Source organism: Pieris rapae, chromosome 11 (assembly GCF_905147795.1).
Source record: "Pieris rapae chromosome 11, ilPieRapa1.1, whole genome shotgun sequence".
In the NCBI taxonomy this organism is placed as follows: Eukaryota; Metazoa; Arthropoda; class Insecta; order Lepidoptera; family Pieridae; genus Pieris; species Pieris rapae.
Genome location: NC_059519.1, coordinates 7,991,689 through 8,017,983, shown reverse-complemented (window position 1 = coordinate 8,017,983; position 26,295 = coordinate 7,991,689). Strand labels below are relative to the sequence as shown.

General features: G+C 32.6%; 3 protein-coding genes across 9 annotated transcripts in view; 2 read left to right on the top strand and 1 right to left on the bottom strand.

The window, feature by feature from the left end:
* The window catches only part of LOC110994312, a 75,544-nt gene extending 70,259 nt beyond the window's left edge, over positions 1-5,285 (top strand). The window contains exons 17-25 of one of the 6 annotated variants that reach the window (XR_006750494.1): positions 23-147; positions 325-479; positions 842-1,039; positions 1,310-1,454; positions 1,947-2,148; positions 2,841-2,976; positions 3,490-3,604; positions 3,995-4,144; positions 4,396-4,533. Coding sequence is in view for 4 of the 6 variants with exons in the window: in XM_045630048.1 (XP_045486004.1) it covers positions 23-147; positions 325-479; positions 842-1,039; positions 1,310-1,454; positions 1,947-2,148; positions 2,841-2,976; positions 3,490-3,604; positions 4,036-4,144; positions 4,396-4,879 (1,669 nt within the window). In the remaining 2 variants the exon portion in view is untranslated. Of the gene's footprint in view, positions 1-22; positions 148-324; positions 480-841; positions 1,040-1,309; positions 1,455-1,946; positions 2,149-2,840; positions 2,977-3,489; positions 3,618-3,994; positions 4,145-4,395 lie in introns of those variants that run through there. The other 5 variants (XR_006750495.1, XM_045630048.1, XM_045630051.1 and 2 more) reach the window with 5 other exon arrangements.
* A 3,878-nt stretch (positions 5,286-9,163) lies between these two features.
* On the bottom strand, positions 9,164-18,401 carry LOC110994291 (lysM and putative peptidoglycan-binding domain-containing protein 2). The gene is made up of 4 exons (XM_022260839.2): positions 18,195-18,401; positions 17,823-18,109; positions 12,520-12,738; positions 9,164-10,803 (listed from the first exon to the last, which is right to left on the bottom strand). Exons 1-3 carry the CDS (start codon positions 18,363-18,365, stop codon positions 12,537-12,539), a joined length of 660 nt encoding a protein of 219 aa, XP_022116531.1. The 5' UTR covers positions 18,366-18,401; the 3' UTR covers positions 9,164-10,803; positions 12,520-12,536.
* Positions 18,402-19,220: 819 nt separating this feature from the next.
* Positions 19,221-26,295, top strand: part of LOC110994298 (myosin-I heavy chain) — a 75,096-nt gene continuing 68,021 nt past the window's right edge. For both annotated transcript variants that reach the window (XM_045630027.1, XM_022260849.2), the window contains exon 1: positions 19,221-19,454. The gene's annotated coding sequence lies outside the window, so the exon portion shown is untranslated. The remainder of the gene's footprint in view (positions 19,455-26,295) is intronic.

Genomic DNA, 26,295 nt, shown 5'->3' with positions numbered 1-26,295 from the left:
ACATATATTCGGTATGCTATAGAGGCGGTCGTGAAGTTGAATACAATATGGCGTCTTCACAATCTCAAGTTCGAGCCTATGGTGGACATGATGCCCAATACATAGTCACGCTGCTTTTCACACACGCAAAGAATTACACCGCTATAGGTACGTATAATATTAATAATCAGGTCTAAAATAAACAGGTATGGCCTCAGATAGGTAACATCCGATTATTTTTTTTAATATCGTAAGAAACCACGTGGTCTTATCCCCCTATTTTTTATTAACTACCTAAAGCGTAAATTGTAAACAGTGATAGTAAGTATTAATAATGCTTTTCAGAATCGAAGTTGGCTTGCGCTGTACGAACCGCAACAGATCCTTCGACTTGGGATATAAATGCGTGCGAAGTGAGAGTCCCGGAGCCAAGCCACATTTCATGTAGATGTCGTGGTTTGGCTACGTACGCGCTCTTCACTATTGCACGCTCCACACTCGTGAGTCAATTAATGAAACATATTTCAGTAATGCAATTAATCAATGCTTATTGCTAATAATAATCAAACATTTCGGTTGGGACAATTCACTTTTTTATGAGCTACTACACGCAATAATCAACTTGTCACCTGATTTGGGGAGATGCATAGTTAACTTCTGCGTGTACGTACGAATTCTTTGTTAAGGAAGTGACAGACTAGTTTTTTGACTTTGACAGCCACTGACAGCTATTGTTAATAAACTTGACACTATGTAAGGCTTATGCCTTCGTCATGAAATCACATTATCTCATAGGCTTTGTGTGGAATATGAAGAAATTATAAAAGCTGTACGTAGTACATTAAATACAACAATTTTCTAGACAGATGCAGAAAGAGATCTGGGTGAAATTGTCAAAGTGACGGTTGGCTTAGGAGGTGCACTATGCCTTATGGCCGCCTTCATACAGCTCTTGACCACAATATCTGGCGGCCCAAGACTACCGTCTATTTTGAGAATGGTTACAGCTGCGTCAAATGCGGCTGCTCTGCTGACGTTGCTCGAATGCGATACTAGGCAGGTGAATATGTATAAATAGGTATTGGATTATTGAATATTTTTAGTATGTCTTGAATGATATGTTTATTTCTAGGTTAGCAAGGTAAGGGACAGCCTTCTCAGCTTAAATTGAACGCTTGCCATAAATTCACAAAATGCTTGCCTCTTAAATGGTTATCAGCTTCAAATATATTAGTTACATAAGTAAGCCCAGAGGTTTTCTTGCACGGCGTATCTTGTCTTTTAAGTCCATTTATAAAACTTGAATCCACTCATGTAAATATTGTTCCAGGAAGAATCGTGTCCCGGTGTGTATGGGTGGATTTGTGCAGCGAGTTGGTGCATCGCGTGTGCTGCACTTTGCGCACAGCCTTTATTGCTGCAAGCCGAGTTAGCTGGACGTCCACAGAGAGCCAGCTCCATAGGAATACTTGCTGGTAATATAAATACCTTTTGATACATTAAAATATGTTTTAAGTGTAAGCGCCTTTTGCATTCTATTGAAGACAGTTCTGATTTTGAGGGTATTTGAAAAATAATTTAATGGATTTTTTTTAATCATGTATACAAAAAAATTATACACATATTATAATAAATTAAACAGTTACGCAACGAGTTTTTTTTTTTTAATGTAAAATATGTTTAACTAGCTGAGCTGGCAAACTCTGTCCCGTGATTTAAATTTCATCCTCTTGAAAATTATAACAGTACTAATACCGTTATTCACAAACAGAGACTGTTGATACAAGGATAAAAATAAGAATTATACGTATTTTGAATGCTAAATCATAAAAAATAACAAAAATACTTATAATATCTAGCACAACCTCTACTCACCTACGAAACGTTCGCAAAATTCGATCCAGCCATTTCGAAGGACCAGAAGTTCATATATATCGATGTTTTCTAACATACACTTTGACTTTCAGGTTTTGGTACCATAGTATGGCTTTGCGCTAGACTATGGGGTGGGGCCCCACTGCAACTAGGCTCTGGTGCTCAACTTATATGCGCAGGCGGCTGTACGCTGCTGACGCTGCTATGTACAGTTTTAGCGTTTTGCGCTGCGTATAACATGCGCATAGTTAAGCGCAAGGTGCCCGCTGAGAGACGAACTTATTTAAGTAACAGGTAAACAAATATGAATAATTCCGGTAGGTTGTCTTCATATAAACTGATGGACACTTAAGACAGCTATATAATATAGTAGAAATAATGGTAAGTATATTCAGAAAACACGGATCAGTTAGATTTTTATTTGTAATAGGAGGCAAAAGGGCAGGAGGCCCTCTGATGTTCGGTGATACCCACCGTCCTTGGATACTCACATTGCCAAAGGGCACGCATTAGCGTTGCCGGCCTTTTAAGATTTGGTACGCTCTTTTCTTGAAGGACCCTTAGTCGAATTAGTTTGGATATACCTAATATTTATCTGGATGTAGGCATCTGGTTCCACATAGTGTTGCGCAGCAAAAACTGCCTAAAGAAACGCTCAGTTGTCGAACTACGAACGTCGGGGTAATACAGATGCAATTGTGTAGTCTGCCTTGACGTCCGGTGATGAAACTCAGCTATAGGTATTAATCCCTCTTGACACTCTCCATGGTAAATGCGATAGAAGATGCAGAGAGGCCCACATCTCGCAACACCAAGGGATCAAGCCGCATGGTAAGTGACTGGTCGTTGACGATTCCGAATCGCTCTTCGTGATGTGACATGGCCATATGAAAAACTAAAATACAATAACAACTTGAGAATTTATGACTACAACCTTTCCTTTAGACTAGAAATAGCGCTAACTTACAAACAATCACTCATTTCAGAATTCGCATAGTGCGTCATACTCTCATCCTATTGGTCACTACGTCTGCCGCACAGATGGCCAGCATTGCGTATGCGCAACCGGGTGACCGTAAATTAACCCTTGTTGCTGGACTTGCTGTTACCGCATTGGCTGATGTAAGAACTTTTCACAAACCTAAATATATAATAAAAAACTGTTCTGTACATGTCTGTATGTAAATAGCATTTTATCGTTGTGCGTAAAGTCCTGGCAAGCTTAGTCAACCTATATCCTTAGAAAAGCAGAGAAGCCTCCTGGATGCTTGGCAGGCTTTACGGAGCGACCTCACTGTCCCGAGGATATCTGCACGTTGTTTAGCCACAGCCTCACATTCCAGGACTATATAGGTGACTGATTCCTCTGCGCTGAGACAGCCTCTGCACATGGGCTGTCTGTCACGCCTAGGACAAAAAATGTTTATTAAGGAGACCGGCTCGTAATTGTCCCTATCATTGATTTGAGATTAGTTATGTTTATGTAAATATTATAAGAACTTTTATTTTAAGTGATTTAGTCAGATAACAGATAACGCTTGGCTTTTTTGCTACAAGTAATTACTTTAATTACGCACATAGAAAGTAAAAAATTAGGCGTTCCTTAAAATTAAGGGTGAATATTGATTATTTCAGGGATTATCAATGTTCCTGTGCTACGTGCTATGTGATGACGACAGTATTCAACTCGCGCGCCGATTAATGTCCCTTCCTTCAGAGAATAAGCATCGAGGAGATACCACATTAAGCTGTTAGTATTTTAGGTATATATTACTTAATTTATTTGGAAAAGTATAACATAATAACGTAAACAATTTAAAAAATTGAATACAGAACTAAAACCAACGATATATGTATGTATTTGTTTATTTACAACTGATACAAATAATACACCTATTAAGCAATCAATTGACATTCATGTATAGAAATTAAGAAGAGAAAAAATCAAAGACAAAACTGTTTAAAGAATTTAAAAAAGCTTTATTCGAGAATAAATCTTACAAATCGGCCCTATTACAGCATTTATCTATCGAACATGTATTTCTAGGAAAATATTATTAGTATTAATATAATAAAGTATTTAGTTGTTTACACTTAATTAATTTCAGAATAATTGTATTTCATATTATGATATAAATAGGTACCTACTATCAGTACCCCCTTACCTTACCCCTTCTCCAGTGTACATCGCCCAAAGCGGAGAGGTCGAAAGCCTAGGATTCGACGGCTCCTCTCCTGTCACTCCGCTCTCTTCTTACTGGAGGTTCGATAGTCCCTCTAAGATTCACAGGTCAGCAAACATCATAAAGTAAATAAACACTATAGTTAATTAATATGTATAAACATATTGTTGTAGAGAACTTCTTTGCAAATTACGTATTATGAAATCATTAATAAATTTGATCAATACAAACTTTAGACCCAATTCATCCTTTATCAACCTTTCAATACTATTTTCTTGCATCTTGAATATTTAATATAGACAAATAAAAACATCTGAATTATTTACGACATGACACCAATTTAAGCATTGCTTTACAGAAATTCGCAAGACAGTCGCGCTGATATCGTGCGAAGTACCGAATACACCGCCAGCCCGCATAATCCGAGAAAAATCACCACTCGCGCGCTTTGCGACCTCATCCCTCAGCCAGATTTAAGCTCCACATACATTGAGCTAAAAGTCCCCAAACAAGATATACTAAACTTCGATCCTCCTAACAAAGTAAGACCCTTTAAAATTAATTTCACAGATCTCAACTTACCTAGATGCACCTTATGCCAATCTAACCCAGACATATCCCTTCCAATAAAAAGCTGTTTGAAAAAACCAAAAATTTTCACATCCAGTATTTCATTACCAGCCGAGGAAAACCCTAAAACAAATATAGAGTTAATTAATATTAGGTGGAATCAGGCGTACGATTCTCCAACGGACCAAATGATTAATAAAATTTCTCATGATTTAGATTTTTTGCTAAATAGAAAGAATAAAGATATACAAATACAGGAAGCGCCCACCTAGATTAGTATTAAATTTATTTTGTACTTTAATATATCGTTAGAGATAAAACACTGCTGCAACCTCAAAAGAAAATTATGACCCCAAGGCGTCTTTGTTATTGATGCTTGTGACATTTTTACATAAAATAAAAACTTTAAACATATTTTTACCTAATTTGTAATGTGTTGTATTGTTTTAGTCCAGAATTTTTTATCGATTTGATGTTCTTTTGTTTTGACAAAGACATCACAGGATATGTAATCTGTGTGTGGTTTAGATTTTTGTCGTTCTGTTATCTGTATAAGTTACAAAAATCATCAACAACAATGTAAGTCACAAACACATGGCAACAATTCATTTTCTCTATTTCACGATGGCAAAGACTTGATGGTTACAACAGTATTTTATATCCTCTTGCCTACAAGTTTAGTGAAATTATATGATTGCCCATTTTAACCTCATTTGTTATAAGTATAAAAATGTATCTCACAAAAATAATGTTAATGCATAATAAGTATTATCTAGGTACCTGCTAATTTTATATAAATATTTATTAACAACTCTTACTAATGTGATTATACTAAAAATTATTTCCCTCAAATTGTATTATATAAGATCTTTTTAACGGTTTCATAAATTAAGTTAATTTGTAATAAAATTATATCATACATTTTTTGAATAAGGTACTAATATCGTGTAAATAATTCTTTTTTTGTATTGAAAATAAAGATATCTCAGTTTTCTTTGTTATTTTATTGTTTTTGCCTAAGTTTCGAATGAGACCCAAAAATTGGAAGTATGTATATAATTTATTTAAAAATCCTTACTACAAGATTTATTTTCACTACTACTACATTACATACTTAATAATAATAAGATATTACATACATAAAAATGTGTTTAGAATGAACAAAGATTTTTAGACCAGATATAGTAATATATTAATAAAAATTTATTGTCACAAACAGGTTATAACAAAAATCTATCATATTGTCACAGGTCATCGAAAACAGGTTTCAGTATTCAGGTGCAGTGGAAGCTGTATTTCATGAGCTCGTGAGTTACATTTACAGTGTAGCATAATAAAGAAAAAAAAAAGAAAATCCATAAAAATAGTGGAAAACCTACATTTTTTTATAAATAAAATGGGAAAACATCAATTTAATTTTGCAATCAATATTTAATTTATTGTGAACATCTTTATGTTGGAGGTCCTCGTCTGCCCCGAAATGCAGAGCTCTGCATTCACAGAGTGTATTATTCTTTGCATTCATGTTAAACAAATTGCGACCAAGATAATATCGTTAATTCCTCGTTTTCCAAGGGAAGCTTAGATAGTTGATCGATAGAAATCAAGAGTAAAGTTGGACCTAGTGTACCTACTGCCTTGTGACACACCAAGAGTGGTATGAATGCTTTTACTATGAGACTCACTCGTACAGTGAGTAGAAATTTTTACATTTTTTTCCGAACAGCTATCATTACATTATAGCTATATTCTTAGTTTTGTAAATATTTCGTTATTTTTAATAAATTCAGCGGACGGAAAATAGTTATTAACCTTACTTAGCGAGTCTGTCGGAGTATCTTTTATATATTATTTTCCTACTATTTTTGTTGTTTTTATCACAGCGTATTTTTGTGTTTTATAGTGACTTAATTGTGTATGTTGTCTCTCTCCCTAAAATATCGCGAGGGGGCCGATGGCTGGCCATACGGGTGCTACTTGTGGTGACTGGTCGTACTTGAATTGGTATATGCGATTATATTAGTTGTTTCTACTACGCAAGCGTGTTGTTCCCACGAGTATGTAAGTGCGTGTTCCTATTTCACCATGACTCCTGCTGATAGGGGACAAATCTTTGTTTTTAATTTATTTTATTATTCTTCATTACTCAAGATGTCATATGGAACGTGGTGTAATAATTGCAGCTCCTTACAAACGTTGTGACAAGGGTAGCGAATACTTTGGCGTTACGTTTTTTAGAACCTATTTTTATTTTTTTATAATATGTAAAGTCATTAAAAGAATTTCAGTTATGTTAAAATAAACTTTAAAATGTTCCTCAAATTATGATTTACTTTTTATTAAATATTTTTAATTATTTTACCAGTAGTTACTTTCTATATTTTACGCTTTGCATTACTTGCCATACTAGAAGAACTATTTTGCGTCGGAGCTCGTATTAAAAATATACAAATCAGCCGTACTATACTCACTCGTTTCGCCAGTAATAAATAATAATAATAATAATAAGTCTTTATTCATTTAAGTTGGTACAATTCTTTATTTGATGAAGTGATTTAAATTTGGAATATGGATATTGTTAGAAAATATTTTAATCACCAAATAGGTTAATAAAACATTGTATAAATATAAACGTTTGCCGTCTTTACTTGAAACTGGCATAAAGTTTTATTTTATAATAAAAAAAAACGTTTTCCATTCCTAAAAATGTTTATGAATATAACTCACAATTACACAAAGCTAAAAACTATAAAGATAATAGTTATGTTAGCCTAAAATAAAACCACAATAAAAGTTCCAATATATTTATTTTTCATATAAATTTTATAAAGCGACAATTTGGTAAACAAACAGCTTTTATACATTTATAGAAAATAAAACCAAAACATTCATACATTATGTATTTATATGTTAAAAATTTATAACGTTAACTCACCAATATGTACAGTATTATAACTTATACATATAGCTTATTATATACTATAAAGCTCAACATTGATTATTAACACAGTATTATTTAGTGCCTTTTAATTTAGTCTAATATTTATATTTTCCACCAAGACACGATGGTTAAACAAATCTCTAGACAATGTACGTTTTAACATTAATTCTAATAACAACATAACAAAAACTATTTTACTTAGTAGGTGATCATAAATAAATACAGAGGCGCAATACCTTTGTATATCAGGGTATGATTCACAATACAGACTTCACACTAAGGTAGTTTTCCAATTACAGCACTAATGCGCATTATGCGGCACAATGCTCGACGTTTAATGGGCCAACTACAGCAACGCTTCGCACAATTGAAACTCTCAAAAGTTTCTCTCGCGTGATACTAGCAATCAATACCAACTCAGTGACAGAAAATTGACTAGTGTTTTTTCTTTAAGTTGGCGTTGATCGAATTTATATTGTTGAAAAAATTGTAAGGCTTTCGTTTCGTCGTAGATTTTGGAAATAATCAAAGTTATTTCAAACTGCTAATAATATAATTATAATGGCTCAAATGCTCGGAGCATTCGATAAATCATCGTCATCACTATTATTTGGATAAGATGATTCAATTAAAAAGTATATAATTTATTTATAAATATTTTAAAAAATCCAACACTACTAAGCGCATTCTGCTGATGCATTAGAAAACTAATTCACGTTCCAATTAAGCTTTAGCATAATTCGGCATTGTGCGCCACTGAGTCGCATTATGCTCTGTAATTGGAAAAATACCTATGTGGCTATTAATCATGACAAATGTCAAATGTCCAAAAATGCAATATGTTTTCGAATCTGTTAAAAGTAGATAATTTTTGACAGTTGTGTAAAGCGCCATCTATATTTCTCCGTAAGAAACTAAGCAGAATAACGTTTGTTTTTACAATTATATTTAATTTTGTTTAGACTAAAACGAAAATCTACCACAACTTATCTGAACCAATTGCACCGGTCCAGATAAGTTTATAGCATTACATTCAACAACAATAACATTTGAAGGGGTCATCACTTTAAAATGGACAATTCACACCAGAAATACAATGTTTAGATGACCAAAGAGTTATTGCTATATTATGTTTTGATATTATATATGACGATATTTTAATAAGCCCCCTGCGTTTATCTTCAAGCGCGAAAATGTCTAAAGTGGACGCATTAAACTGAGTCGTCGGGCAATAAATGGCAGTAGGAATGTGCACGCAATGCAACCCAATGAAATGTTATTGAAACTTAGCTAACTGTGTAGTGTGTACGCGGGGTCGATGCGTGACCTTAATTTATGATAACTAGGATATCCGATAAAAACTGCCACTTTATGTCGAGCGTACCTATCCCTTTATCGATATACACCTCTACAATTCTTACGCACATCACTACACTTCCCATAAGATCCGTAAGTGCGAGGGAGACAGACACATAAATATGATTTATTACCCGAAGCCTCAGTTCATAATGCGTCGACGATATCGCATTATCACGTAAAATGAGATACTTTTTGACATGCCTAAAATATAAATTGTAACTTATTATTGCGGTAATGAGATACTATGATAGAAATCGTTTTGCTTTACCGCCCTGGTACTGGGACTGAAGACAAAATCACTTTAGATAGTCGTGACCCACTCAGTATATTTGTATGGGAATGACATTAGCATCACGTGACCATTTTCATACAAATTCTTTTGGCGTGAGTGAGTGATTTTGTCTCGAGCCCCTGGTAACGTCGAAGGCCTGCTGTCAGTATAACGTCAAAATATTAGCAGAAAACAAGGTAATTCTTTATTAATAAAGGTTTATCTATCATAATTATATTAGTACAATTAAAGGATGACTTCAATCAACAGACTTTACACAAAGGCAAGTAGCCCGGCCCTGGAATTCAGCCTAGAAAACAGTGAAATCTCTAGACGTAACCTGTTATATAATTTAAACACCTACAATTATTATATTCCGTTTGGCATAACTTAAAAAGTGTGTATTGAAGATGATCTGGTGGATTTCCAAACAAATAGTGCACGTCAATATCGTTATACATATAACGAAGTTTCATTAACAACATTGTTACCAACATTATTGCACGAATAACCTTTAGAAATATAATTGGACTAGTTGTGATAACAAAAACACTTTTAATATATTATTTAGAATTATTATGTAATATGTGAACAGCAAGAAAATAGTTTTGGCATAGCATCCTAGGGCTTTATTATATATTGACAAATTTTTATTTGTCTGTACGTGTTACTGTTTTATCCTTTATCATTATGCTTACTTGTGATTCGTCAATTAATCATGCACAAAATATATTATTGAAAATGAAAGCGTCTGAAGTTAGTCACAGATAGAGACGCGCAAACCAGAAGCAAAATTTGTATAGAAATTGTCACGTGACAAAGCGTATCGATCACCACAATGACATCCTATTTTAGTATATCACGTCTTTCGGATAAGAAAACCCTTATATTTCTGTTCAACATCACGAAGCTGCTATATGGTTTGCATCTCTACAGTGACCGTCCAACTTATTGTTAAATTGGTGAAAAACACTTGAAACTATCTAAATATTTAATTTCCATTAAATTAAACATAATTTAAGATAAAAGGTGTACAAGAAATGCAGCAGATCAACTTAATTTTTATGCCAACTAATAAAAATAAAAATCTGCAATAACATAAATTGATAAAAACTATTGCATAGAAAAATATTAGTGAATATGCAATAGAAAACTAATAGGCGTTGTACGGTTATTGATACCATGGAATAAATTGGTGCGGCCATGGGGACCGCAATTTGAAAAGGTAAGGAACAGAAATTTATAAAAATATTTTTTCTATACATTTTTACACAGTGTAGCTTATCCCTAACGAATTATGCAAGAGACTGTTCATTTGCGTCAAAAAAATGGTTATAACTGTATTGAAGTTAAATGCAAATGAACAATCAGTAATAAGAAATAAATAAGAAACTTCTGGGAGGTAAATTTACCGAAATAAAGAATTCCTCAATAATTTTTGTTGCAAATTTTCCTCCCAGATTCTAAGTTAAACAGATCATAACATATCTAATATCACTATCAAACCCCTCGAATGTGTCAGATTATCCGTTACGTTCGCTTTACGTATACGTATGCATACGCAAGCTACGTGACGATCGCAGATGCGGCCTCATTGCAGACGTGCTCATTAGAAACGCGCATATCTGAAAGTATAACGTAACATTATAATTAGATAGAAGTAAGTTTTTTGACAAAAAAAAAGGTTGATTGTAGAGGGTTGAAAATTATGGGTTGTATGTAAGTATTTTTATATAAAAAATGGTCTAAAACATTAAAAAAAATCTGGGATGGACCACCCTTAACATTTAGGGCGGTGAAAAATAAATGTCTAAAATCTAACCGATATACACACAAAAAATCAAGAAAATTTAAATATTATAAGATTAGCGGCCCGTCCCGGCATCGCACGGGTGGACAATTATTTTTCAAACATATTTTGTACATACTGATATGTTCCTTATATTGTATAACATTTTTTGTTCTATCATCAAATGCCATCGCATGGCATGCGATGAAAGAAATTATTGTGGTGCATTTTTTAATTTTTAAAATCGGTCCAGTACTTTTTGAGTCGTTACAAACTTACTTCATACAAATCTTTACACTGTTAGCATAGTATAGATATAGATAGATTATAGAGAACTATAAGATAATTAAAACTCAATAAGAATTTATCATCGACATTATTATAAGAGTGTTACTGATAGCCATAATAAATAACTCAACCCATCTATAATGTCGACACTGACCAATCTCACTGTATGCGACTAGTAACAGGAGATATTATTTCTGCTTACATCATTCTGTTTTACGACGGTAAAACAAATCACGCATAGCACATTTTTATGAAGCATTATTATTTATTCCTAATGGTATCTCAAATTCAATGTTCTCTTTGGGGTTATCTCAGAGGTCCAAGGGTGTAAGTTGTATAAGCGTCAATGACACGATCAGTCTATAAGATTTAGACTAATAATGCAATAAAATACAATTTGTTTGTTTTATTGAAGAATGAAGATATATTTTAAATACATTTGTTTCAATTAAAATAGAATGTATGTATCAATAATGCATAATATTTATTTATATTATTTAATTTCTTACTATGTATGCAATAATAAGAATTATGCGGCATTAAAAAAATAATGTAAACTTAAAAGGCATGAAACCAATCTTAAACGAACCATACTTTATACCTACCTTTAGAACTACCAATAATATAATTTGTCTTTATCTTACTGTTTTGTGTTATAGAGATGTAAATAAAGATTTTTTATCATAACTTATACTAGCGGAGCCGACAGGCGTTGTCCTGTATGATATTTCAAGCGATTAGGATATTAAACAAAATATGAAAGTACCGATTGCAGCGCCATCCACCCAAACGTATACAAAAATAATAATTCATCATCATATCGCTAGCTATCCTGTCCTTTAAGTTAAATCAAACTGCATAGTGAAGATGATTAGATTTCAATTTATGAGTAGGAGTTTCAAGAATTAGACTGTCTAAGGAATACAAATCAAAACTACTGCCAGAGAGAAACATAAAATTATGCTTTAAGTAGCTAGGAGTTTTAGGATTAAAAAAAACATTATAGAGAAATTGTAAAATGTGCATTTACTTATTAATAATCTTATCAATTGTTTGTTTTGTTCGGACCTTTTTCATTGTCCGTTGACTGAGCTGGCAAAAGTTATATTATTTGTTAGTGCCTATAGTAGTTACTAATTGTCTTGTTTTTTTTATTACGTATGTTTGTTTCGTCTGTTAAGTATATTACCTAATGTTCACTCGTGTCAATTAAGGGCCTGTTAAGGCAGGAGTGTTTTTATAAATAAATAAAATTTCTAAATACCTGCGCTGTCTCAGGCGCTACAACTGAAAGAGGTCGTCGTGTGCCCTTTCGAGCCGTTTCAGTGAGGTATCCACCCGTCGGCCATGCGTAAGCCCTGGGGGAGGCGGCAATGGCGGCGGTATTACTTCATTATACGACGTAGAAGCACCCATAGATGCCGATTGTCGTAGCCGAGCGGTTGGGCGATGTCGCACAAAGTCATCTTCGAAATCAACGAATCTGTAATTGGAGAAGATTGTAAAGTGCGTATGTTCAAAGTACACATGTCAGAAGTGAAACAACAAGAAAACTTTTTTTTTTATAGAACATGGTCAAACGGGCAGGAGGCTCACCTGATGTTAAGTGATACCTTTGTAAATTGATTATAACTAAAGTAAAGATGATAATGTACCGGTATATTATCACCTCATGTATTTGTATAGCTATATTCACACTGTATACGTGCTTGTGATAATATGTATAAATAAATAAAAAATCTCCGTTTACTGCACAAGACATTATGCGACAGAATTGCTATCTAAAATTAAACTACTACATCAACCTAAAGCGTGTTTTTTTCTCGATCTCCCTTACTCTCTTTTCTTAATCTTTCACTCAACTCACGCTCCATGGCACTGTGCGTGATGCGATGTTCGCTCTATCTCACTGTCTCTCTCGATCTTTCTCCCTTGCTTGCTCCCTACTCTTGCCCCATAGCTATTTGCTTCGTGCTACGTTCGCCCTTTCACACTCTGTGTCAAACCGTCTCAATCGCTCGGCACATCTTCGTGACGCTACTATTATGTATTTCGCGTTTCCTCCGTAAAAATTACCTTCATGCGCCTAAAGAAGTTTAGCTTCAAAATTTATACATTTATTTAGGATTTCCATGTCCTTTGAGGTTAGATTTGGAGTTTTAACATAATGTGTTGCTGTAGTTATTGGGTTTCGAAGTCAAAACTGCAAGCGCACTACATGAAAGCTAAGATTTGCGTACGAAATAAATCATAGCAAAATAAAACGTAATACTTTCTGCTACAGATTATTCCTCTATAAAGGCCTCAATAATACATTTGAACTATCTTTTAAAAACACATCTCACTGTAAATCTCCATTATATAAAATTTATTTCTCTTACATGACTCACCTCTTCACTCTCATTATGTAAATTATGTAATTTATTTAGAAGTAGTAGTACTTAAATAATTTTAATTTCATCTCATTACTTATTAAAGGTTATCGAAAAGAAATAATATCATTGCATCGCTGATCTAACATCGCATACAGAGGGATATACATAATCGCCCTGTGTAGGCGTACAAATAAGGACCAATCTGATAAGATAGGATCATATAAGATCGCTATTCACAACCCACGCTATTTATTTATAGACTCTTAACCCAGTGCACGACAATAGGTTGTGAGATTAAATGAATGTGAACTTTATTCGGTCGAGATAAAAGTCATATACACACGTATCATTTAGCCTATTTCCAACCAGTCGTAAAACAGCCAAAAGTTGTTAATAAAATCTTTCACAACACGAAATATGACTAATGTGCTAAACATTATTCGAGCAACCTTGAGAAATTAAAATATTAAATAATTCAAGGCACTTGAACATATGTATTTCAATAAAAACAATTTACTATCGTCAAAAGCCTTATTTTTTATTTGCACTCAAACTCCCAACCTACAAGTCCAACGCTAAGTTAACGGATACATATATTAATAAGTGGTAAACATCACATCTTTAATATATTATTATCTAGTCGTGTGCATACAAGAGTCCAAAATTGTTATACATTATTCTGTTTTCCCATAACTGAATATTTAAGTCTATACGCACATTTGAATACAACGACCGAAATTACCACATTCTTTACTCCATTCGATTGTTTCGCTGAACGACTGTTTTGTAATAAAAATATAGTTTTATTTAAACAATGTCACATTTTTAAAGCAATGGATACATGTCTGATCTTAAGCCTGAAGATCTTTCAAGATATTTCAACCTACACAACATCGATCGAACAATGGAGCCTCAACTTATACTTTTACATTAGAGTTTTTCCCATATCATATTAGTATGGATTTTATTACACTGGTAGCTTAACAAAGTAGACATAACAACGATAACAATCTATTTCAAGCACTTTAGTGTTATTTTCCTATTAAATATTTTTGAATGCTCGCAAATCTCGAGAAGTAAACAAAGTTGTTTATGAAATATACGATGTGTAAATATATATTACAATGTGGTTAATCCGATATATATAAGTTTAATGTAAGATTTAGAATCGAGATTTAGCGTTACACTTAACTCCTGTATGACAATAATATGATTTCCTGTCTTGCTTTTATCTAGGTATAAAAATGGTCCAAATTTAAATCTTATTCTTTCACATCATACATACTATGACTGATAATCATCCCATGTTGTTCAATGAATTGGTACAATAACTTATCTATATAAAATAGCAGCTGTTGCACACCGAATGATAAGAATTGCATTGTTAGGAGCCTCGTTTTCCTGTTCTGTGGTTAAAAATTACTTACAAGCTATAATTTTAGTATTTAACCTTAATCTATTTTTAACATCACACCAAACTACGTACAATATTATGACATGTATTTTGCTGTTTTACTTAATATTGTCTAATCCTGGTAACATCATGGCACTTAATTTATTTTCAATAGACGTTTAAATATATTTTTAAATAATATTCATACATTTAAAATCCCTAAGTCTGTAACATTAGAAGGCAAATGCGCAATATCCCGTTCCACGGTTAATCCTACGATTAGCTCGCAAGCTAACACTTGACGATAGGAAATAAAATGAAGAAAATATTTCAAAAGGCAGATTCTTAACATACCGTTTTTTTAACATATTTAAGATAGTCCACGGTACTAGAGTTAAACAATAGTACAGCGTAACAAAGAGGTTAAACATTTGATTTTCTTATTTATTTTGCATTGCTAAAATTAATTGCATTGATATACTTAATATGAGTATGATGGTCGTTTACAACATATAAAAACCCTTGGTATTTTATATTTTAAGAATGACGGAGAGCTGCTAGTTAGGTTAGTTACATTTACGTGTAGTAGTTACATTTGCGTCTATTTTAATTATCAAGGGGTATTAAGTTATTAGTTTTTCGTTATTTTATATCGCATGTCTCCGTTCTTTTAATTAGCAATTAATTGCGCAGTCGAAAACACTATTCTAATTAAACTGTTTATACCTACGACCTCAACATTCAATCTGTCTTCACTTTTAATTATAGCCTATATCGACGAAATAAGTAGCCAAAATTAAGAATTGTAATAATTTACGTGCGTGTCTCTGTGATTGATAATCTGTTACGGTAAAAAAAAAATATCATAGAAACGTTTACTAAATAGAGTGTGATGTCTATCACAGATTTACTAGATAAATCTGGTTTACACAGACTATGAATAATACATAAACGCATCATATTAATATGCAAAATTATTTTTTATCTTAATATTATGTGAGACCGATTGTGATAATTCAATATTTGCATAATAATATGCAACTATACAACCTTTTTAGAAATTATATCTCATTAACAAAAATATAAATGCTGATATGATATAATTTGATTCTAAGTAGTAACGAATTGTGTCATATCAGTAACCGCAACGACAAATATCATGTGATCTTAAGCCGTAATAAAACAAAAAATACGCAGTGAATCGTAAAAATGGATACTGTTACAATGAAGTAAAATTTCATAAATTTAATATGTATTACATGCTATTGTTATATTATGGTGATTAGGGGATAATCCAAGTAATAATAAATAGGCATAGCTTTAGTATGAGAATTGTTTTGCTCTACCAAAAAGCTAAAATCTTATAAAGCCATATTTTACGGTAAAAAAACAGATATACGAAAAATTTATCGCTTGTGTAAACTCCCACTAAAATCACGTCTGACGGTGATTGGCGAATCATGTGACTGAGTCAATGCAATAGAAAGTACCTTACGTTGAAACGGTAACAATTACGCAGTGATTTGTATCATAATACATAACTTTTGTCTAAACTTATACCAATATAACAGTGGACTAAGAAAATTTTAAGTAAATTCATATAGGTATTAGAACAATTGTAATATGTGTACACTGTTGTTTTTGATAAGCCTTGATTCAATGATTATAATGTAATAAAAGCCAGAAAACATTCAGTATATCGTTACATTGAAAAATATTTTTATGTAATTTTTAAAATTTCTTTGAAAAGTTTAAAACTCAACAATAGTTTCCGACCTTAATGTTTAATGAAATAAATAAATAACTTTGACATGTCTGCAAAAAAATTATAGCTAAAATATGGTTAGCAGTAGATGTTTTAAAATATAAGATCACTTTTTAATAGTCATTCAACCTCTTTGTATCTATACCAATAACTTGAGAGTATCTCTACATCTATGTAAAAATTTTCACTGATATTTTGCCTTAAAATAACTAGGACGGTAACCCCCTGTAAACTGTCTAATATTTGTTTTCTCTTATTTACATTTGTTATATCAATTTTTACAGTTACAAAAACAACATATTCAATATAAATATGCTAACAAGTTTCTAGATCAAAAGCAAAAAAATGAATACCGAAAATAGTACATAAATGAATAATGTGTATGTTATATAAATTTGAAAGGTAAATTGGGTTCATTGGTATCTATTTTGAGTACATAAATTTTAAATTATACAAATAGTGAATTATCTTTATTGTAAACATTACTTATCATCATGCCTGGCTCCCAGTGTCAAGTATTTACCCAATGATGACATTTACCACAACAATTTATAAAAATTTGATTTAGATAATGTGATCAGGAAAGAATATTAGAAAATTGGTAATGCAACTATAGGTCACACTTAATCAATTTTTCTAGTTTAGTACTAAAATTTCAAGACTATAAAATGCACAAGAACAGACTACATATAACTTTTCACAGACACGCTAACATGACTAAAACTATTGAAACAGCAGAAATACAGCAAACAATATTTATGTTACTCATACAAAGGAAGAATGTATCTAATCGGTTTTGGGGTCAATGTCCTATGATTAGAATACATATATTTCAATAAATCACTTGTGAGAGATAAAAATATGCCATAAACTATTTTTAATTTTAAATCTATCAGAACCAATTTTAGAACCGGCCCTTTTTTAAATACAGATTTAGTTTCAAAATCAATAAGACCAGTATTGATAAATTACTAAGTAGACAAAAATTTGGAACAAAAAGTATATACTATGGGCTACTAATAAACTATACTTACTCGCTGTTCTCCTTTGTTTTTTCAACATGTTTTTTTATAGTTGCAATTGAAGAGTCAAGCCTATTCAGGAAATTGTCAAAGGATTCTTTTTCATCTGGACTGCCAGGAGAGAAATCTCGTGTAGGCATTCCCGCGATTGATGCACGGTGATTCGAAGGTGCTATCTCTTTTACTCTTTCTCCATTCTCGTAAAACGGAGAATCCTTGGTTACAGGGATCAAAAGATACTCTCGTAAAAACAAGCTATCCGATGCGAACAACCGATTTGCCCGCCTTATCTTCTCCATCTAAAATCCAAAAACAGATTTAATTAATAAATTAAGAAAAGATAACTACATTTATCAACAATAATACAGTGGAAAATTAACTTACTGTTACACCGTATTTCAAAGCAATTCCTTGCAGTGTGTCACCTTTAGCCATTACATGTTTTATATATTCTTCATTCCTTTTCATATGATTACACGTACTGCCGTATTTTTTTAATGGTCGTGCAGATTCTCGAATAGAAATTCTTTCATCGAAAAGACGATCTTCCTCCATGTTTGACGTACTGAGAAATGAGAATGTTTCTTAATTTTGATTAATAGTGATACGTCATGGACATAGAAAATATTCTTGTTTGTCACTTGATTGTGTGAAATATCATGTCAATGTCAGTCAGTCTAAGATATAACCAAAGATAATATAACAAAAAATCTTTCTCTCTCTTACTTGCTGTATATATTTTTAAACTATTTCATGTCACGTCTGGATCCTACTATTAGGCACCGTGGCACGTAATAGTTAGGCTATCAGTTAAGTTGATATGAGATTTATAAATTGACGTAATATCAAAGTACCTTCCCGATAACATAAGGCTTAGTCAAGAATCAGTCAATCAATCAAAAATAATTTATTCATGTAGGTCTCGATGCCCATATAATATGGTGCCCTACTAAATTCTTGACATTTATTTAGTATTTTCCTCATTCCTATAACCAGTAGCCTTTTCGATTCTAGTTCTAAACAAAAATTGAATGGGACAATAGAAAATAATTCAATCCTCTAGAGGCTTTGGGACAAAATAACTTTCTGGAGACCACTAGGCTAAATATCAAAAGAATTACTTGTATAGCAATCATCACATGACCAAATGTTATTCCAAGCTTTTTTTTAATTTTATGATTATTCTAACCTAATTATTGCTTTACATAGAAGATAATTTTCCATACATGTCTGTATCGGCAGTCTGTATACGAAGTTATGACATTGTCAATTGTTAACTGTCACTGTGGGAACAGGGAACGGTGAATGGTAATCATTGATCGTTGAGTTAGATAATGAGTCAGAGTCCAGAGAGGTGAGTGAGAATAACGAGTAATGATAAACGAAACTATATTTTAGTTCTTTCGCGTGTTTTCATATTGCCGGTTGTGTGTTAGTTTGGACTTTGATTATTTTTTAACAAGAATTTTTGTTATGTTTTGGAATTTTAAAAATTAATTAACAGTTCGTGGATGATACATTTGTGTTTGAAACAAGTTCGCTGTGTGTGTTGAGGGGATTTCGACTGAATTTTATGTTATGTTTTGTATTTAAAATATAAAGTTGTTGTGATCGATAAAATTATATTTGGCGATCTTTTTGCTGGTAAGTTTCAATGAAAATATCTATAAAATAATTGTATCCGTTGTATAATTGATAAGTTTTTATATATTTATCCGTTGTCGTGCATCGGCGAGGGTATTATAGCGTAGGATATTCGATCTGAAAGCAACCGCCCTTACTCAATGTGTCGCACTTCGCAGAACGGGGAATTTACAACGGGTACCGCACAGGCCCGGCCAAGTATGCGGGGTAAGGCGAATTTTATTACTTATTTTAGGGGATGGCTGTACGGGTGCAAGGCGTATTTATACTATTGTTTAAATGCTAGCTTTAAACATAATCTGATAACATGTTATTTTTAAATGTAAAAAAAGGTAAATAGATGAAATAGGTTCTCTAAAACGGGACTATTACAAACTCTCTGTAAATGAGTTAAGTCTAGTTATTTGAATTTATATGCTTAATTAAAAATATTTTTCTTGTTTGATTGTTGAAATTCATGTTGATCAAGATCAAGTCACCTACGCATTTATAAAATCAACTAGGATCGGAGATCTTCAAGTAACTTATATTACTGTTTCTTCAATATTGTCACAATGCCCATTTTCAAAATGCGTTGTTTTCTAAGATCTCATAGAGGGACTGCCTTTATAAATAACAAAATTTAACTTTTTAATTTACAGCGAAAGTGTAACACTTAAACATAAATAAATAATGAATAGTACGATTTAAGATCTAACATTTAAAACGTAAATTAAACTTGATTTAATTTCTCGCTGATGTAAGAAACTTGAGGCGAGACCTTGCAAGTTGTATCTATTGCGAAAATAAAATATTTTCTAAATGATTAATTGACCGTTACCTGGATACGGCATAGTAGTATATAAATTGTGTAGGAACATGTAAAATAGTACTTGAAAGCGACTAAGCAAAACCTCAAGTACCAAGGCAGGTGACTACAATTGAAATGCAACATCAGGGTATTGATTCACAACACGTTCGATAAAGTGGTGCATTGATGCCGAACGGCAATTTACCGCTACAGAGAAAAAAGAAAAGTATAACCTACCTGCAAAATGTAAGCCTACGTAGTCTACATAGCCTGACTATCTTGTATCGTCTTTTCGATCCCACAAATTATTTTACTATAGCAGGTATTGTGGCAAAAAGTTTATCTTATAAATTGTCAGCTATTTGTCTAGCAACAGCTGTTTTCATACCACGCGATTTACAAACAAAACATGTAAACCAATGTTTATATAAAAAATACTAGGTATTTTTTAATGTAAACTTTGACCTTAGTATATAATATATACTAAGGTCAAAGACAAATATTTTATAATATACATATTATGTATATTATAAAATATATTATAACTCAATTCACTTTTACATCTTACTATCCCTAAAGTTGCATGCTGCACCTCACCTGAAATGAAGTTTGTAATGATATAAATTATTAAGCAGAGCAGCATTTATAAATACTCGGAAACTCTTTCACTAAGGGAAAGCCAATACGGTCAATATCAGTTAAAACGACATCGAAGAAACTACTCATATTTGGTCGTAAAAACCGATAGTCGTTACAGCCGATGACGTATTAAAAACCTGATACAATAGAATTCAGACGGGACCTTTGATTTTGGATATAACCGGTATGTTGTTCTAAACGATGTCGTCCTAAACGATTTTATTGTACTATAAAAGACCTGCTATGTTACTTCTGCAATGAATAATTAAATAATTTATAATAGGTAAAGAAGTAAATTGAATAGAATCCGGGCGTTAATTTTCAAGACGCATCATCTGTTTTAGCTGTCAACTGTAATTTAAATATAAAACCTTAAGTTATTCCACTGATAAATCTAAGTAAATAACACCAAAATATCCAATGTAAGTTATGGTAATTCTACGTTTCAAACACATTTTGTATTGTTCCGCTAGCTTTACATTCACGCAAGGTGTTCGGTAATTATTTTAATAGAATTTAATTGAGATTGAAACCAATGTACTATAGTGTTAAACTGCTATCAAATATTATAATTAAAATATAATTAAGGACTAGCTATATTTTTTAAACTATTCTCGGACTGCCCCCGGCTTCATATTGAATATATTTAAATATATGTGTGTAACTTTTGGGGAATTTAGATTTGTTGTATATCATAGTAAAAAAATACAATTATATATAAATGACTCATGCATTCAATTGCTGATATAACATTGTTATCATGTAATTTGGCTAAACTTACAGAACTTTGTAATAAAATATTATATAATTGATTCATATAGATAACTTAAAATGAAGGATTCTCAAATAATATTTACTATCAAATAGTGTAGTACGGATAGTTATTAGCCCTTATCAAGTAATCTATAAAATCGTCTACGCCGATGTTAAATGTAAACAAATATCATCAGCTAATCTGTAACAGAAAAGTTAATTACAAGTCATAAACAGGTGATCTTATCATTTGAATATTTCACTCGTGAGTCAGTAGGGTAAGGAATTTCTTCTTATGAATCATCTGTTTTGTATCATCTCACCTTAAAGTTACATGAATGGTCAGTGACGTCAGAGAATAAAAAAATATAGTAGGCTTATTATATTTTTTGTAATACAAATGTATACATTTTTATATGATACGAAGAGGGTTTAAAAGACAGCTGTCGCAGCTTTACAATTTTTGACAGCCTTTTTTAAAAATTGTATTTACTTAAATAAATAAATAAATTATACTTAAGATGCCCCGCGTATCTAGTTTCTCCTTAATGCCTAGCCTACCGTTTTAGAACATACAACATGGAACAATTTTCTCTATATAACCTCAAAGTTTACATTATAAGTTCTTAACTAACAAATAAAAAAGAGGTTGATTGTTGAGGGAGATGAAAATTAAGGGTTGCGGGTATTTCTGAATGCTGTATCATAAAAAATTAAAACAAAAAATGTTGTCTAAAGAATTAGAATTTTATATACATATATATATACAGATATATTTTTTATGAAAAATATATACATACGTCTAAATCAAAATGATGGTTAAACAAAAGTAAATACGTTTCAAGTATAGTATCACACTTCCGAAAACCAAACGTTATACAATAAATGACTACATTCCGAACACCGCCACTTGCCAAATGACGCCGTGAATGTAGATCCGTTACTTGGTTTCCGAGAAGGAACCGACGCATGCGTCATTAACGTAAGATCAATGTCAACATTATAGTATTGCTCTATCATTCATGACTAATAACCAATTTCAAATACTATGGGTTTAACCAAATTTATTTTTATTTTTTCAATATATGTGATATAACAATATATATATATATAACAATTATTGTCATGTATAATATTTTCCATAGCTTTGCTTGAAAATCACCCATACTTCATAGTATATTTATAGATAATATATTAATATGCACATACACAAAATTTAATGTATTATTGCGTATCTAGATGAATGCTTTTAAAAGCATTAAAATATACGAGTTCTACTTAATACAAATAAAACTAATCATTATGTTTTAAGTGGGCTTTTATCTCTACTAGCTTCACCGTAATTGCCGGCTGGTCTCCAAATCAAAATTTAAATTATACCATGTATAATCTCTGGTAATGTAAGGCCTAAAAACGCTGTCATTAGCATAATGTAAAACTCTTATCATGGCAGAGGCAGATGTCTGTCCGTGAATGGAACAGGTGCGCACGCGTCGCTTTTTTGTATCTTTTTTTCTACAGTTTCGAAATGGCAACCATAGAGAATTTATTATGGGTTACCCAAACGTATTAATAGAGATTAGATAGACATTTGTTACGGTGTATAACGTTAAGGTGTGAATGTAATAATGTACATCTTATACTGAGAAGTTTTATGTGTCATAATAGCCCAAGGTTCTCGCAAGTATATTACTTCTAGATTTAAATATATTTATACTATCGATTAACTAAATATTGGATGTAGCTAATTAAGTTGTATTAAATTTTTGTGTATTTCTACAATTAAATTGTTTAGACTCTCATGCAGCGCAACTATACGGAGACAGCTGTCTATCGAAGTATTTCCGAAACAATACGAGTTAAAGACCTTCAAGAAGAAAGTAAATCTCAAACCAGCGCACTCGTGTACTTTCTGGCAATAATATAGGCGGTGGTATCTCCTAACATCGGATGAGCTTGTTTGCTTCATAAAAACAATAATAATAATTTTTTTTTTATAGAAAACATACAAAACAAACTAACGGGCAAACGGGGAGGAGGCCCATCTCATAGGGAGGGCTCGCCATTGCGTTGCCGGCGTTTTAGGAATTGGTACGCTCATACTTTAGACCCTAAGTCGAATTAGTTTGGAATTATTTCAGCAGCTGGTTTTACACTGGTTTTTTCGCGCACCACCACGCTACGCGGAAAAAACTACAAAAAAACGCTCAGTTGCGAAACGACAGACGTTGAGGTGATACTGTTGAAGTTTCGTATTCTGCCTTGACGTCCGATGATGAAACTAAAACTAGCTTAATAACTAAGCTAAATATATAATTAGAGCGATAAATATTGAAGCTTGTTTGATTACTGTGCCCATTTTTTACGACTTCCCAAACGGTAGTCAAATCGATTATCGTCCATAACGTCGAATTAAATATTTGGTTGACATAACGCCACCCAATGGGTAAGTTTAATATGGTAAGCAATAATAATAAACCTAACGGATAAGTGACCTAATCCCTAAAACTTTTTGACTGTTATTTAATTTGTTAACTTTATTGAATCGCTGTGCAGAAGTTCTGTTTTATATAAATGTATATTTTCATTTAGGGATAGTTAATGTTTCTTGTATAAGACAGTAGGGAATCAATATTAGCTTTAATCATCATTTTCTTCTCCTTCTCGTGCTGCTTTATTACTAAAGGTTAAGGACTTGAATTGCCAGGTATCTTGCGCTAGTCTTAAAAGATCCTTGGCGCTTCTGATGCCGGTCCACCCCCGTACGTTCAACAACCACGACTACTAAATAACCTTTCGTGTCGTCCTGATTCTTAAAAGACTCTTTTTGTTGTCTCTATTTGGATCCAGCTGATGCGATGTATGCTTCGGTGGAGGTGTTCCATTTTGTTGTAATTTTTATTAGTCGAGGTAATCAACGTTACTTACTATTATTACGGTTTCTCACAAATCATAAAATCAATTTCAACCATTTTACTATCTATACTAGCTTATTCTCACAATTACAACGATTTTCTTACAAATATCTCACGACAGACAATCTAATATAATTATGAAACGGTCGTGTCCAAATGCGAATATTCGATGCCAGCTGCGTTATTTTGATTTTTTTGCGAGACCCCAAATCGTTGCAGTAATTTATAAAGGCACCTGTGTTTACCTGAGTGGTAAGTTTTATTATTACAAATATAAGGGTCCATGCTTTGCGTAGAACATCCTTTGAATTTTAGTTACTTTATTCGTTTACTGATTGAGTATGATTTGTTTTGAGACCACAAGTTTGGGCTGAGATATCCATTGTCAAGTGATCTTTAATCTTATCATTCACGTCATTAACAGTAAATTCTTTTATATGCCTTGAATTCGGTGTGATATCGCTTCTAAAATGAAAACCAAAACGAAACAGTATGAAAGTCAGCGCTCCGAGACAACTACCTTGCTGGAGACCCGTTTAAATCATGGGAATGGTATCAGGTCACGCTTGTCACGTGACCATGATAATATTTATACCACAATCGTCAATATTTTTGCCACAAAATATTTTACACCGGACTTTTACGGGCTCCTAACAACAATGATACGTATACCGGACGAGGATGTGTCTCCGTTATCGGCCAAACTGCCAGCGGTCTGCAATCACGCGCTCATTTTGTGCATAATTCATAACTGACTTTAAATGCCCAATTATATTATTAATTTTAAGTTGTAATGAATTACAATTACTGAGTTGTAATTGTATTCTATAAATTGTATTCTATAAATCCAAATTTAAGTGAGTGTTGGGAATGAAAAGTTGAAAGTGATAACTTGAATTTTACTAGTTGTACATCCATATTATTTTTCAGATTTCTAACGAGTAAACGTTCCAGATTATCCATAGGGGGCCAAACAGCGGAACTTTATAGGCATTGTAAAGCAAGAAGAACTAATCTAGTTGGTTGGTTAGATCGAGCGATTTGCCGATGGTCTCATAAAATGTTAAGACTTCAAAAGAAAGCCCTTGTCAAAACTCCTGCGAAACTTAAACTTTTCCGCAATGGTGCATTGTGGTTTAGTAATGTGGTATTCCTGTGGAGTAATATTGTTACTATGTTTTGACCATACTACATAGCTTTAAATGTGTCATGTTTCCTTCCTTCCCATAATTTGCTATACATTAGTGAAACGCAATTGTGTTGCGTAGTTTGATGATGTGGTTGTAGATATTAGTTGGACTAGTGGCTAGAGATTGCGACTCATCCTTGAGGCCATAGATTCGAATCCTTGACGTGCAACAACAATTTCTCAGTAAATGTGCGAACTTAACCTTGTGAGGAAACCGGCATGCCTCAGCGTGTGTCACAGATTAGTGACTCCCCACTTACCTATTAGAAAAAGCAAATAATTACGAAACAGATCTGAACATTTGATGCCAGGACCAAGCGTTGTACCTCTATTGGGTTAACCGTAAAATTCTTGGTAGAGGAATAGCGTATAAGTATGACTTCTGCATGTCATACTTGGCACCTCACCTGATACATTTTTGACATACCGGAGTCGTACATAGTCCTTAATCTTAACTCTAAATCACCCTAAGGGTACAGATGAGAGGGACTTTATGTTTTACTATAGAGAGAGAGGGAGATTTAAGTCTACAGTTAAACAATAGTCACATTCATA

Coding starts and splice junctions, on each gene's coding strand:
- LOC110994291 (XM_022260839.2), bottom strand. CDS start 18,365: ATGGAGGAAGATCGTCTTTTCGATGAAAGAATTTCTATTCGAGAATCT. Junction 18,110..18,194: donor CTTTGAAATACGGTGTAACA/GTAAGTTAATTT, acceptor TTTGGATTTTAG/ATGGAGAAGATAAGGCGGGC. Junction 12,739..17,822: donor AAAACAAAGGAGAACAGCGA/GTAAGTATAGTT, acceptor CTCCAATTACAG/ATTCGTTGATTTCGAAGATG.